General features: G+C 37.7%; 2 protein-coding genes across 2 annotated transcripts in view; one reads left to right on the forward strand and one right to left on the reverse strand.

Annotated features, from left to right (window-relative positions):
* The window catches only part of LOC138327063 (polyunsaturated fatty acid 5-lipoxygenase-like), a 31,468-nt gene extending 19,433 nt beyond the window's left edge, over nucleotides 1-12,035 (reverse strand). The window contains exon 1 of the mRNA XM_069273051.1: nucleotides 11,877-12,035. Within this exon, the coding sequence (XP_069129152.1) occupies nucleotides 11,877-12,035 (159 nt within the window). The remainder of the gene's footprint in view (nucleotides 1-11,876) is intronic.
* Nucleotides 12,036-13,514: 1,479 nt separating this feature from the next.
* Nucleotides 13,515-14,867, forward strand: LOC138327064 (uncharacterized). The gene has a single exon (XM_069273052.1). It carries the CDS (start codon nucleotides 13,515-13,517, stop codon nucleotides 14,865-14,867), a length of 1,353 nt encoding a protein of 450 aa, XP_069129153.1.
* The last annotated feature ends 1,853 nt before the right edge of the window (nucleotides 14,868-16,720 follow it).

Genomic DNA, 16,720 nt, shown 5'->3' on the forward strand with positions numbered 1-16,720 from the left:
TTACATGTTATCAGAGATTATGTCAAGGTCAAGATTTCGCTACGGGGTCAAACAAAGGTCAAAAACGAAAATATTGCCACAGAAAAGATTTGAAAGCTGGATATGAAAGGCATGCTCTCAGATTTGTATAATGACAAGTTTCAAGGTCATCTGATACAAAATGGCGGAGATATAACCCTTTGAAAATGGTCATACTTAACATACATGCTTAATTTTTTGAATAGTCATTGCATGGACGGATGTCTACAAAACTTATGCTTTTTCATTGACCTTAATCTTAATTCAAGGTCACAGTTGTCAGAAAGATTGAAATCTTTAAACGACTTCTTAATAAGCGAGAGGCCTAGAGACCTGATATTTGACCTGTGGCATGCTGAGATGAAGGGCTAAGGTTTCTTCAAATGAATGACCTTGATCTTCATTCAAGGCCACGGGGGTTAAATAGACTGAACTATATTTAAACCAAGAGTCCTAGATACCTTATATTTGGCATTTGGCATGCTGAGATGCAGGCCTATCAAGTATGTTCAAATGATTCAAAAATGGCAGAGATATTGGCTCATGAAATTGGCAATTTGTCATCAAAGTTAAATATGATCGCGCCCGGTCAGGAAGATCATCTCAAACTGCGTCTTTTGAGCTATGAAATTAAAGGTATAGAATGCATTTACAAGACTGCATAAGGACAAAAATTTTGAATAAAGATGTGCTTTCACGATTTCAAAATATCAACATATACATCGTTCTTTGAATGCGTACAGTGTTACGTGTTAATGACTACATATAAAATATACAGAGCTTGTTTATACAAAAGTGGTGACTCTATTTCACTTTACACATAATACAATGAGGCAAGATTATATTCCAATTGTTTTATTACTGATACATCTATCTAATTCAAAAGCAATTAAATCCTACTATGAGATGTACAAATAAAACCCGACAATCTAAACTATGTCTAATTAACCTAACATGTGTCTTCTTGGGAGTTACTCGTATGACTACAAACATACTTGTTATATAGGTAGACATCTACCCTAAATTTTACCAGGGGTGACCCATCTGGTATCAGGTTATACTTTAGAAATATTGCAGGTAGACTTCTACCATGCATTTAGGTGTGACCTTATTTACTAGGGGCGGACCCATCTGGTATGAAGTCAATTTTCCTACCGGGGACCTTATTTACCGGGGGCGTCCCCACCGGTATCAGGTTAAGAATTTCTTCTACCAGGGACAATTTTATTTACCAGGGATAGCACCTCAGCCGGTATCAAGTTAAATCCTCTGGTTTAATTGATATACTTTATAAATAGGTATAACTTTTATTTCAGGGTCAACCTTATTTACCTGGGGTACAACCTAAACCGGTATCAAGTTTAAATCCTCTGGGTACTTTAAATTATTTTAGTTGATCTATCAATTATCTGAATTTGGGGTGAAAAATGTTGTTGCAACCAGTTGTTTGTAATTTGTTGAGTAACATATTAACATATGTTGATAGTCCATAAGGTTTGCCCAATCATAATTGACTCTCTTGGTCATGTGACTAATCAGCCCAATACTAAATTAGGGAACTGTTGAAGCAAGTGTCCTCTACTGATTGGTTAAAGGCTAGATCCCCTAAACTCTAATACCCTAAATCACATATGTACACACGCCCACACCACGTGCAGGACCCCACTCCCTTTCTGACATCACTGCCCTTCCTTATCCAGACCCCTAAAGCAATTAAACACCCTCCCTTAGATGTTCAGAACAAAATAATGACATTAGCCCTGACTACTTGACCTCAATTGAAATGACCTGCCAAACTCCCATACATAAACAAAGACCTTATCTGACACCCTCATCCAACTCTATTCCCTGACCCACCTCCTCTTCCCTATGTGTCTGCATTGATGCCATGATTACAATATAAGGTAAATTCAGTATACAATATAAATCACAAGAGCAGAAAGCTTGTTACAGAAAAATATGAATATAGGTATATGTATTGTGTATAAACAAAAAATTAAACAAATTGACATATAAATCGCACAAAATATTGAGATTTCATTTTTAGGTAAAGAATATCTTAATATCCCATCTTAGGCAGGATCCGTTCAATGCACATGTATATTTCACAAAAAGATATATAATTTGCTTCCATCTATGTTGCATTAATTTTGTTGAATGTTGTTGATATATTTCTCCACACAGTGTATTTTGTAAAGAGACTAGTAATAAAGTTTGAAGTTTGAAAGTCCAGAGACACGACAGGTAGTGATCCATTCAATTGATTTTATTTTCATCAGTTCTATTAAAATACAATTTAAACAACTTTTTCAATTTATAAATCTTTAAGTGACAACATCAACTAAACCATAAGTATGGATACTGTATAGACCCAGTAAGTAGCTTAATCGACAATTGTGTCGTTCATTTCACACCTTTTCACATAAGCTCTCATCTTAACATACATAAATCATAAAGACAGACAAGAACTAATATGGTGCATAAATGCTGTGTTGTCACGGGTGTGGAAGCCTATAAAGCTTCATACATGTTTGGACGTGCCTTTGAATGATTTTCACGGGATCCCACCGAATTTACAATTTGGTGTTTAATGACCATTTTTCGCACATTCATGAAGGTATACGATGTCTGTAACAGATTTGAGTTTCAAGGTCATATAATACAAAATGGCAGAGATATTGGCTCATGAAATTGGCAATTTAATCATCGATCGCCGAGATCATCTCGATTGCGTCCTTTTACCCATGATTTAAGTTACTTAATAGTTAATGAAACCACAGATATACTAAAGTACAATGCATTTACGAGATTGCATAAGGACAAACAAAAATGAATAAAGATGTGCTTTCACGTTTTCATAATATTAACATATCCATCATTCTATGAATGCTGTTAGATCTGTCCGCCACTTGGACGCGCAGTGTAACGCGTTAATGATCACATGTAAAACAAACATAACATATACATATACATAAATCACACAAAATTTTGAGATTGGATCTAAAAATATAGTATATTTTAATATGCCATCTTAGGCAGTGATCCGTTCAATGCACATGTATGTTTCAGAAACATAAAGTTATCTTGTTGAATGCTGTAAACATGTTTCTCTACACAAAGTATTTTGTAAAGAGACAAGTAATAAAGTTTAAAGTTTGAAAGCCCAGAGACACGACAGGTAGCGATCCATTCAGTTGATTTTATTGCATAATTTTAACAATATTTTTAAACTAAAAACCTATAAGTGACAACTTCATCTAAAACACAAGTATGGTCACTGTCTAGACCCAGTAGGTAGCTAAATCGGCAGAAAGTTTGTCGGTCATTGTCTACAGTTTATGCGTCGAAGTCCAGATGAGTAGAACTTTTTAAGATAGTCCCTTCAACTTCGACTACTTGAGATTTTACTGTGCTTTTACAGCAGGTAAAAAGAAAAATATGCCATTTTATTTATGTTGTATATTGATTTTATCATATTGCGTTCTAACATGCAACTTTTTCAGCGCTGTGTGTTCGTCCATATGTGTAAATGGTGATCATCATATCCTGCTTGTCTGCCTGTCCTTCCGTCTGTCCGTCTGTCTGACTATTAATTCATGTGTTCGTATGTTGTTTGTTTGTCTGAGTTAATAAAATCCTATCTGGAAGTATGTTCGTGGCATATGCAGTGTGTCCTGTCTGTAAGGACGCGTGTACAGTCCGATTAAAAGACGGATGGAAGGAAGGACATGTTGATACCCGTGTTTAACAAGATATATTGTGTATATAATCATTATATTCGTTCTTTCTGTCTTTTTTGTTCGTTTGCTTTTTTCGTTCGATAGTTATAAATTGTTTTCTTTCCATCTTTCCGTTGTGCGTTTGTTCGTTCTTTCGACAGTTTGTTCTCTCATTACAGAAAGTTCGATTTTATACGAAGAGAAAACTGATTATAGCGATCGTCTGATCGATAATATGATTATTTGCTGGATGGAAATCCCGTGTTTTGATCGCGATCAAATCTAGTTATTATTATTTTTTTTCTTTTTCTTATTTCCACAAATCTTGTTAGCAGGATATCTCACGAACGGAACACGGTACTACGCTCAACTTTGGACATGTTATGTACGTACACGCGATTTTGAAATGTAATTCGATTTTTTGCAAAAATGTTCAAGGTCAAGGTCACAGACGTAAAAAATTATTTTTTTCGAACAAATTTTAAACGTTCATAACTTCGTTACCGTTCGCTGTATGTTGTCCACGTTTAATCATTAAGGTAAATCGTGACATAGCGCGTGTTTTGTTCATTGTTATCAGAGATTATGTCAAGGTCAAGAGTTCGCTACGAGGTCAAACAAAGGTCAAAAATGAATATTGCCACAGACACTTTTAAAAGTTGGATATGAAAGGGCATGCTCTCAGAAATATATAATGACATGTTTTAAGGTCATCTGATCCAAAATGGCGGAGATATAGCCGTTTGAAAAATGGCGATTTTGTCGTTTTCCCGCCAAAAATGTACAAGGTTTCAGCGCCTTTAATACTTAACATACATGTACATGCTTGAATTTTTGGATATACATAGCATGGACATATCTCTACAGAACTTATGCTTTGCATCGACTTTGAACTTCATTCAAGGTCACAGGGGTCATGATAGGCTAAAATCTTTAAACGACTTCTTCTAAATAACCACACAGGTTTACGACGCTAAAAAAAAAGTTTGATGCAAGCTCTCTGATTGACTCCTAGGAGCGAGTGGACCAATCAGAGAGCTTATAACAAATCGGAGACGACAGACAAAAAATGGCCGAGATCGGTGATCATCTGTTCTGCATGACAATAAATGGAGCGTGGGGATCGCTAAGGGATACTTATGTGCGATTTTTATAAGTAAGTGAGTTTATATTGAGGATCTGCACTTCAGGGATGCATTCGTTGAATAGATGGCGATTTTATTCGGTCTGTGCTCATTAGAGAATCGTGACCTGGGGATGTAGCGTGTACTTTTCCGACTAACGATTTTTACACGAATCCTCGTAATGCAACTTTCGATATGAAATTCGCCCATAATCCCATCATATTATATACCATAGTGACCAGTAAGGAATTGTCTTCAATGAAAGCTAAAAAATATTCAGATCGGATGATTTTTGTGGTGTTCAGAGCATTTTAAAATTAATTACCCCATTTTCTGGAAATGGAATACAGGGGTAAGTAAACAACCTTTCAATATTTTAAGTTTTTTTTTTTTTTTTTTTTTTTTTGCGCGTCGTAAACCTGTGATAACCAAGAGGCCTAGAAACCTGATATTAGGCCTGAAGCATACTGGGATAAAAGGCTACCAAAATTGTTCAAATGAATGACCTTGACCTTCATCCAAGGTCAAAGGGGTTAAATAGGCTGAAATATATTCAAACAAGTTCTTCTTAATAACCAAGAGGCTTAGACACCTGGTATTGGGCCTGTGACACATTGGGATCAAGATTTACCAAGTTGAATCAAATGAATTACCTTAACATTTATTCAAGGTCACAGGGTTCAAAGACGCTAAAATCTTTAAACGACTTCTTAATAACCAAGATTTTCTAGAGACCTGATATTGGGCCTGTTGCGCCCTTAGATGATGGGTTACCATTTTCATTCAAAGGAATGACCTTGACTTTCATTCAAGATCACAGCGGTCAAATAGGCTGAAACATATTTAAACGACTTTTTAATAACCAAGAGTTCTGCATACCTGATGTTGGGCCTGTGGCATGCTGGGATAAAAGGCTACCATGTTTGTTCGAATGAATGACCATGACTTTCATTCAAGGTTGCAGGGTTCAAATAGGCTAAAAAGTTATTTTGTTCGTGTGTTTGTGTGTCTGACCTAATGAAACCATAGCTGAAAGTATGTTCGTTTAATATGCAGTGTCTGGTCTGTCTGTCCGTAATTATATGTACATAGACAGATGATACAAATGGGCAGCCGATATATATTACGTCAGTTATAGTAACCCCTGCAGTATCGAGGATGCATGCGTACATAAAGATCGTTCACCATCGTATACGTAGCTAAACAGTATTCGAGTATAATACAACTTATATCTTGTGTGAAATATCACAAGAATTAATAATGGGCAATTTATTTGACTCTCTATTTGCTAATTAAGTATAAGGTGAGTTAATTACGATAAGACAAGCTTTCGTAATATTGAACCCAAAGTTCCAAAATGCGCTGTGTGCGATAAACTGTATCGTAGATCGCACAGTTGGGCGCACGCTGTTTCAAGTAGGTAATGTGATCATAATATCACCGTAATCAACGTTATTTATCAAATATTACAGTTTTTGTCACTCTCATTTCACACATCTGCGTGACACACCGGGTTCGGATACTGCACCATGTAATGTGGGGAGGAAGCAACATCTTAAAGTTCCATTTAAAACAAAACACTTTTCTCTAATTATTTCCTTTTTTGTCTATTCTGCATCAAAGCTCTTTCTAATCTTAAACATGCATATAAAATTGTGTAAGCCAAATTTGATTTTGTGTATGGGGATGTTGTGTATGTATTAATGTGATAAATTTACATGTGGTCAAAGGGAGATAATCAAGTTATCTTAACTCTAATAGATTTGTCATATTCGAAAAGGAGAATGAACGTGGACTTGTAACCAATCAGATGTGTTTCTGTGTTGTGAAGGATCAAGACATGTTGAACGAGTTCCCCAACCCAACTTCATTTACAAATGTATATGACACAACTGTAACCTACTATACTTTCGGGTACGAAATGATCCCTTTGTGTCCAAGTGGAGCACTGACTCCGAAAATCACTCGGGCACAATTTTCTACATATTTTTGTAGGTTTCCAATTATTTGATGCGTATGCGTGCATTGATATATCACTTTTGTCTTAAACAACCCATCATAATAACTATCATTACATAACGACCCTTCTTAATATCTACCGTGCCACTCACAAGACGTCGAGTACTAGAAAATGCATACAAACGTTTTAATAATGATTTGTATGATCATTTCTTTGCTCCATTAGCAGTAAGAGGCACCAATTGTAGTTCTTAAGACCATACCATTTTCTGTCTAAAAGTCTGTTGAGCTACAATATTTCAGCTAGTTTTACTGTGTGGTAATTTTATTTCCAACATATACATTTGTATCCTATCAGAACTTCCTGTTAGTTTGAAATATAAGATATGACAATATGACAATATCATTACACATTTCCAAGACTTTTCAATTAAAATCCTATTAAAATACAGAACTTGTTTTTCTCACTAGACTACCGCATATTGGCTTATTTAATTGCGAGATTTAGTACCGTTGCACAAACAGATTAGCAAAGGGAAGAAAGGATACGTTGATTTCAATATATGCATCTGAATACGATGCATAATCACCATTTTATTTGTCCGATCGTTCTTTATTTCGTTCATTCATAGCTCATTCAAAGGGAAAGGGTATTCAAGCAATCGTGTGTTCAATAACATTACTTTAATCTTAACTGGATGGAAATTCCGTGTTTTGATCGCGATCAAATCTAGTTTTCATTAATTTGTTCTATTTATTACAAGGGAGATTGTCCGCTGCATGGGCAACCAACCAGCTGATCACTGAAGAGCAGGAAGGTAAGGTATAGAATATATAACATTTTCATCAATTCTGTTTCACAAATGATTTTTTTTCGAACAATGCAGAAAGTATTCACACAAATATTTATTTTCAAAACATCAAATTTTCAAAGTAAACAATCTTGTCAATGTCAATTTTCTTAGTGAGTTTGCATTCCGCATTTTGGTCCTTTTCTTACTACAAATTATTTTTAATATCTTCTCATTATCCATAACGAAAAGATATTCAGCAATATTTGCAGAATATGACCAAAATTTTACTTTGACAGGATAACTTAATGTGATAGAATAACGTGTTCTTCCTTTTAGGCACTAAGTAACAAAAAAGTACTGCTCTAATCCATTTGAAAACTGCAAGAGTAATTCATGTATGATGGAAACAAATTATCTCGTGACATTATCGTACATCACGTTTATATAAATATCCAAATGTCGTTACATTCCTATAAAACTGAATTTACCTGGTAGTCTGAAGAAAACTTTTCATCGTCCGGTATATTTTTCGCCTGAAATGATAAATTATGCGCTAGGGGATATCAAATTATAAAGTGTCGCATACGTTCAGTCAACAACTATTGTAAATAAAATCAAACTTGGCTATAAAAAATAAGACCACCAAACAGAAATTATTATAAAAACTACAATTACATAACCGTAGTTATTTTGAACGATTGAAAACCCTATCCACAAAGCCCGTAACGCTCATATTATCAAAGTATTGATATTCATTTCTGTTATCAGTACATTTATATTCATAATGTATTTTTTCATCTGACCAAAAGAATGAAAAACACGGAATGGGTGCGCGATCGGGACCATTAATGAATGTCCATTTTGTCATTAACAATACAAATATTTCAATAATAGTAAAAGAAGCGGTTATATGTAAGTATGACTTGTGAACAGTGTCAAATAGACAAACACGGTGTTTGTCAGTCAACTGACGAAGCATGGCTACATGAACATCTCGTAGATTTTCTTTTTATCAGCAAGTTCTATGTGTCGTTGCTTTATGTGATGGTCATCTTGGGGAAGTGACGTATCAAAATGGCAGATTTTGGTAATGATAACCTTCCTTTACCTAGCGCAAAAATGGGAAAACATACATGGTGCGTGATTGCTTTGAATGAACTTTAATGTTTTCAAGGAACCAGTCCTCTTTCAAACCGGCATCATCCCACCATAATTCTATCATATGTATTGTATTTAGATACGGGGCCTGAACTTTGAAACTATCTCTTTTTCCCCTTTCGAAGTCATTCCTGAGGAAATTGTCAATATGAAAAGGTCCTGAAGACTGTCCATCACCATGGAGAATGATTGTCACATTGGCGTCAGTGCCAGCCCCCTTCCTGTCACCAGTCAACACGCTAATGGTATACTCAACCTATCAACAAAACTGTTTTATGTGTTGATTCAAAGACTATGACAGAATCTAACATATAGTATGTGCAAGATATACCATCTTCTTTACATTATTGTCATTTTGAAAGTTGTTTTTCCTGAGTCCTATTGAGGCAAGTTTCTGAGGTAATATCTCCTGTTTACACTATCGATACATTGCAAGTCTATAAATCTGTTCTTTGGTGCAATTAAGCAGAACTAGGTTTATCAAACGTGTGTATGCATCATCGAGTTACTTAGATATTACTGTTGACCCATAATATGTTTTGTAAATAGTGCATTTGACAAAGTCATCAGTTCGTTTCAAGAAAAAAGTCAAAATAGATGAAGCTAACTCCTTTATCACAAACGCTAGAATTATCAGCAATACACATTAATGAACCAGCTATAAACACACACACATATATATATAATATGTATTTATTTGGTGACAGAAATATGCTCCGATCCTTGTGGACATTCATAATTCGATAATGTTATTGAACCTAAACATAGAACCAGTTTTTATTAAAATCAGGTCATTTATCTCTGCAGCTCAGGACTGAAACCAAATTCCAAGTGCTTTGAAGTCAACTCAAACTTTTATCAGGTTTAGAAAAAGCCTGATCAAATACTTTCATATTAATGTGAATAGCCTTTCTTTGATGTTATATTCAATTTATTTGTACTCTTTGCTATGTTAGCATATACATGTATACATTTACAATTGCCACTGTTCCTGTATCGATAAACAAAGTTGGAGCAAATCTGTTTATTTTCCAATAACTTGAGTGCAGAACGTGACCATCGTCGGAGACCCACGGGTGATCGCACTACACTACGCTACACTTATCACCCATGGGCAAATCATCGTAAAATCCTCGTAGAATATGCTAATTCACATACTAGAATTGACCAATTAGAATACTCGATATATAGTTTGGAACTCTTCAGAATGAAGGCTGGTTTATTAGCTTGCAGATAAACTAAAAATGGCGGCGCCCATAAAAACATGTGAGTTTTGTATAGAAACGACCAAGGACAAATCATACAGATATCTGTTTTCCGAAACTATCTCATATGACCACATAGGTCATGGTAGTATGGTGAGTATGGAGGTATGACACCAAGGATAGAATGGAGTTGTTGACCACGGTGAGTGTTAACCTCCATGACGTTGAGCTACAACATACGTATGCCCTAATTAATACCTTAAACCTAATAACATTAAGACTATTAGTATAAAACACTCATATGACAATACCTATTTCTACCCCAATAAAGCATATTATTATTACTGAAATTACCTAATAAAGTCCTATACTGCTATGAAAGAAGCTAACAACACTTTTGTTCATAGTTTACCTGGCCCATATACACACGTGTTCACACCGCTCGTGCGCTCAAAGTATCGCGTACCCAAACATTCGCCAGGTACTAGTGTTGGCCATCCTTGTTGTGCTGCCGTATACTGTAAATAACGTTTACTCTGATTGGATGAAATCCCATCGCAAAAACGTACTGAAACCAATCAAATTCTTCATGCATATAAATTACCTACGAGGATTTTACGATGAGTTTTCCTACGGGTGATAAGTGTAACGTAGTGTAGTGCGATCACCCGTGGGTCTCCGACGATGGACCTGATTCGGTGCGTATGGATACATGTAAACATTGGCGGACTTCCTTTTACATTCCACAAAATCACGTGTCATCGCTTACAAATAACACATGCACGATCGGAGACATACAATTTAAAGTTATATGTGCCGTATTTTTCATACTCACGAATCAAGATGAGCTTTTAATATGTTATTAATCACCAAAAATTACCAACTTTTTGAAAATTACAGTACTTTCAATGCATAGGTTATAATTTTACATGTACAAATAAGAGCTGAAAATGATTTTTGGCAGTACTGCCAAAAATCATTTATTTACATCAATAGTGAAGTGAAATGAGTACATACGGTCAGACCATGAAGCCAACTTGTGGTCTACAATTTCATGTTACATTTTTACAATGTTATTAGTAATTGTAAAGTGATTTCTGCAGGTATGTTTCCATGTAAACATATTTAAGGCATAAAAACAACAATTTTACAGTACAAAATTTCTGTTATAACTAACGTTTAAAAGTCATCTGAAGCCATTTGAATGATTTTTATTGCTTTGTTCATCAAACCTTATGGTTTTTAATAGATTAACGATGAAAAAATAGCATGTCAAAATTTTCGCCCAGTTACGGCACATATGACTTTAATTTTTTGAATGTGTTATTGCTATTTGACATGAAAAGTTCAAAAGTACAATTTTGCGACAAAAATCAATAAACAGTCTTCTTCTAAAGTTCTAAAAGGCCCAGTGACATAATATTCGGGCGTTAGTATGATGTCATAAAAGGCTAACAAGTTTGTTTATATGAATGACCCTGACCTTCATTCAATGTCACATGGGCCAAAAATCCTATCATCTTCAAATGATTTCTTGGAACTTCTAAAAGGCCTAGAGACCCAATATAAGGCGTGTATACATACTGAGCTCACTCCATAAACCCCAGACGACTACGAAGATAGAGAATTTATGGAAATCATGGAAGGAAAAAAATGAAAAGAAATAAAAACGGAAACTGGGAAGCCCCTCTCCCTTTTTCGCCGCAACGGAATCACAAGCCATGGACAGAGCCAAATCCTTGACTCGAAACCTAAGAAGGAACCAAGAAAAAAAGGAAATGATCCTGCAGAGATGCCACCTATTTCGAACTCGAACAATGGTATCTACCCATATTTGGAGTATACCATAAGAAGAAGACATCACAGATTCGCGTTGTATTTGACTCCTCGGCCACATACCAAGGCGTCTCCCTCAACAGTTCTCTTCTCACAGGACCTGACCTCAACAACAGCCTTCTCGGTATTCTCATTCGTTTTCGCAAGGAAAGAGTGGCCTTTGTAGCAGACATTCAACAAATGTTTCACTGTTTTCTTTGTTACGGAAGAACACAGGAACATTCTGCGGTTTCTCTGGCATTCTGAAAATGACCCAGACAAACCACTCACTGAATAGCGGATGAAGGTACATACATTTGGCAACGCCCCCTCCCCGGCCATAGCAACGTTTGGCCTTCGGAAATCAGTTGAAATCAACAAGGACAGATATGGTGAGGACGTTTATGAATTCGTCAACAACAATTTTTACGTTGATGATGGCCTATCGTCCCGTCCTGATGCCGAATCAGCGATCGACCTCCTGAAAAGAACACAAAAATCCCTCCTTCAGGGAGGCAATCTCCGACTTCACAAAATATCGTCAAACTCTCGCATGGTCATGGACGCCTTTCCTTCAGACGATCTAGCCCAAGACCTACAGGACTTGAACTTCGACTCTGAATCACCCCCGCTTCAAAGAAGTCTGGGAATATACTGGAATATCGACTCAGATGAATTCACGTTTAAAGTCTCTGCCGAGGAAAAACCATTCACTAAACGAGGCGTCCTATTCACAGTCAACAGCCTTTATGATCCCCTTGGCTTCCTGCCCCCTGTCATCATCCGCGGCAAACTATTCCTCAGGAAGTTGATGAACGCCAAGGACTTGGCCTGGGACGATCCCCTACCTCACGAGTCGAAGGGTGAATGGGAGACCTGGAGGGAATCTTTGCGCGAGTTGGAAGGCGTTCATATTCCACGCACGTACACTGACAATCCTCGCAGCGAGGTCAGAAAGGAACTGCACATATTCTCTGATGCCTCTGTCGAAGCTATCGCAGCCGTAGCGTATCTCAGAACTTTCGACTACGAGGACAAGATTCATATATTTCTCATGTATTAGGAAAAGCTAAGGTTGCGCCGATGGAAGGACATACCATACCCCGCCTTGAATTGTGCGCGGCCGTCCTTGCCACTCAAATCCTGCAAACTGTGTTGGACAACTCCAAAATCGAGTTCGACGAGGTTAAGTTGTACTCCGATAGCAGGGTGGTCCTTGGGTATATCCATAACACGACCAGAAGATTCTACGTCTACGTAGCTAACAGGGTTTGAACGGATCAGAAGGATCACTACACCAGAACAGTGGCTGTACATAAGCACCGACCAGAATCCTGCCGATCAGGGTACACGTTTCATTTCGTCAACGAAAATTCAAGAGAGTGTCTGGCTGAAAGGTCCCTCCATTCCTGACACTTTCTAATCTCGTGAAAGAAAACCCGGAGGAGCATGAATTGGTCAACGAGGATTCTGACAAAGAAATCAGGCCCCTGGTCCAGGTTGTGAAAAACCAATACTTCGGAGAAGCCAGCCACCAACCTCGGCTCGCATCGGTTTGAGAAATTCTCCGACTGGATCTCGCTGATACGTAGCATATCTATCCTCAAACACGTCGCTAGATCTTTCAGTAAGAAAACGAATCCAAACAGCAATCAACATACGAATAATGATCAGGATTACAGGGATTCCGTCCCTTTTCACCAGGCCAAGAGCTTGATCATTATGGAAACTCAAAAGGATTTCTATATGGACGATTTCATGCAACTTACTACGGAAGAAAAACTGAGACGTGACAGTCCCATCATTTCGCTTTCACCATACATTGATTCAAACGGTGTCATGAGAGTTGGAGGAAGACTGAACCGACTAAAGGATATTTTGAATCAAAATGAACTGAACCCCATTATCATTCCTGGTAAAAGCCACGTGGGCATGCTCATTGTTCGATACTACCATGCAGCCACCGAACACCAAGGTCGACATCTTACGGAGGGCGCTGTGCGTGCAGCCGGATTTTGGATCGTCGGATGTCGACGTCTTGTAAACTCGATTATCCACCATTGCGTAAAATTCCGTAAGCTCAGAGGCCAACTTCTGTATCAAAAGATGTCGGACTTACCATTGGCACGTGTCACTCCTTCTGCGCCCTTCACGTTCGTCGGCCTCGATGTCTTCGGCCCCTGGCAAGTCACCTCGAGGAAGACCAGAGGCGGCCTAGCTCATTCCAAACGATGGGCTGTCATCTTTACGTGCCTGGCTTCACGTGCAATCCACATCGAAGTTGTCGAAGACATGACCTCATCGGCCTTTATCAACGCTCTTAGGAGATTTGTTTCTATTCGCGGAGAAGTTCAAGAACTTTACTCGGACCGCGGTACCAACTTCGTCGGAAGCACCAACGACCTCAAGATAGATACAATTAATGTTGGAGACGGCCCAGTGAAGGATTACTTATATCGCAGGGGTATCACCTGGAAGTTTAATTCGCCCCACTCCTCCCACATGGGAGGAGTCTGGGAACGGATGATTGGCCTGTCAAGGCGTATTCTCGACTCCTTGCTGCTGGAGCACAACAACAAGAACCTGACCCACGAAGTACTAACTACGTTAATGTATGAAGTGTGTGCTATTCTCAATGCACGACCTATCATCTCCGTATCAAATGATTCCGAAACTCCTCAGATACTCAGCCCTTCTGTCCTCCTTACGCAGAAAACTGGTAGAGTGGAAGAGCCTCTCCAGGAACTGGGCATTCGCGACATGTATAAGGCCCAATGGAAACATGTCCAGGTCCTAGCCAATTCCTTCTGGTCTCGTTGGCAAAAGGAATACCTACAATCACTACAGGGACGCAAAAAGTGGCAGTCTGAACGCCAAAATGTCAAAACTGGTGACATTGTACTGCTTAAAGACAAAAATACACCTAGGAACGACTGGTCCGTGTCCAGAGTCGTCGACACCTTCAGTGGAGAGGACAACCTTGTCCGAAAGGTTAAGGTCAAGGTCACCAGGGATGGAACCACCTCCTTCTACATCCGCCCAGTTACGGATCTGGTACTGATTCTTAGTGAGTGACTTTAAATTGACCTATTATCATCATCAAGAGTGTTGTGAGGACTACAATTGTGACTTTAAACTTTCTTGTTTATCGCGCTTTCCAGAACTGTTAAGTCTTGTTTACCTTCTTTTACGGTGTATTATTGTAGTATAGTGGTGATTGCTATTCGCAATCAGGTGGGGGAGTGTCGTGTCTCACCCTTTTGTAATAAATTTAAATTCCGGAATACCCATTACGGAGTCCGGTTCCGGAAGTGGTCTTTTATTATCGACCGCACGAAAAAGAACTGGGAAAGAGAAACGTCATTTTTGGACAGAATTACAACAGAGTCCTTAATAGTCTAAAGGGTAAATACATATAAGATATTATCTCTAATTACATTCGTATTACTATGCCGCGTTGTTTACCTAGCTTTAGCTTAATTCAGCGTCGGCTGAAAACGTGTTACACGCTACTGTAAGGTAATACTATGTTTGTTTCTGTTTACAGTTTTTTACTCTGTCTCAGGACAGAGCTGCTGACAATCAAGAGAAACTGAATAAAGAATTTGAAAACTTAGAACCCAGACTTTGTCAGTACATATAGAAATGACCAAGGACAAATCATACAGATATCTGTCTTCCAAAACTATCTCATATGACCACATATGTCATGGTGATATGGTGAGTATGGTGGTATGACACTAAGGATAGAATGGAGTTGTTGACCACGGTGAGCGTTAACCTCCATGACGTTTGTTCATAGTTTACCTGGCCAATATACAAACGTGTTCACACCGCTCGTGCGCTCAAAGTATCGCGTACCCAAACATTCGCCAGGTACTAGTGTTGGCCATCCTTGTTGTGCTGCCGTATACTGTAAATAACGTTTACTCTGATTGGATGAAATACCATCGCAAAAACGTACTGAAACCAATCAAATTCTTCATGCATATAAATTACCTACGAGGATTTTACGATGAGTTTTCCTACGGGTGATAAGTGTAACGTAGTGTAGTGCGATCACCCGTGGGTCTCCGACGATGGACCTGATTCGGTGCGTATGGATACATGTAAACATTGGCGGACTTCCTTTTACATTCCACAAATTCACGTGTCATCGCTTACAAATAACACATGTACGATCGGAGACATACAATTTAATTTTTTGAATGTGTTATTGCTATTTGACATGAAAAGTTCAAAAGTACAATTTTGCGACAAAAATCAATAAACAGTCTTCTTCTAAAGTTCTAAAAGGCCCAGAGACATAATATTCGGGCGTTAGTATGATGTCTTTAAAGGCTAACAAGTTTGTTTATATGAATGGCCCTGACCTTCATTCAATGTCACATGGGCCAAAAATCCTATCATCTTCAAATGATTTCTTGGAACTTCTAAAAGGCCTAGAGACCCAATATAAGGCGTGTAGCATACTGACATAAATAGCTACCAAGTTTGTTAATATGAATGACCTTGACCGAAATTCCTTCTTGGTGAAAATCCTGTCCAATGACAATTTCAAGTTAATTTGAATCGCGTAAGGTTACATTAAGGAAACTACGTGTACGGTCTAGAGAAAACAGTAATATTTGGAGACTTTGAAACAAAACAAACAAACAATAACAATTAAAACAGAGCGCCTCTCCACATAAAGTGCATTTTTATCAATTAAAACGACGAATATAAAAAGATAATTTAATTCAGCAAATTGGAGAAGAGGTTACAGAAAGATGAACAGGAATTAATATGAAACATACCCGTACAAAAACACAGTTACGTGTACTCGGATTCACAGAGTTTACAAAAACATATTTTTCCTACCCATTTGAAATTAAAAAAAATATAGCGACATGCGTCACAAACTAAAAAATTAACCTGTTGTTTTTCTT

Source organism: Argopecten irradians, chromosome 7, assembly GCF_041381155.1.
Source record: "Argopecten irradians isolate NY chromosome 7, Ai_NY, whole genome shotgun sequence".
Lineage (NCBI taxonomy): Eukaryota > Metazoa > Mollusca > Bivalvia > Pectinida > Pectinidae > Argopecten > Argopecten irradians.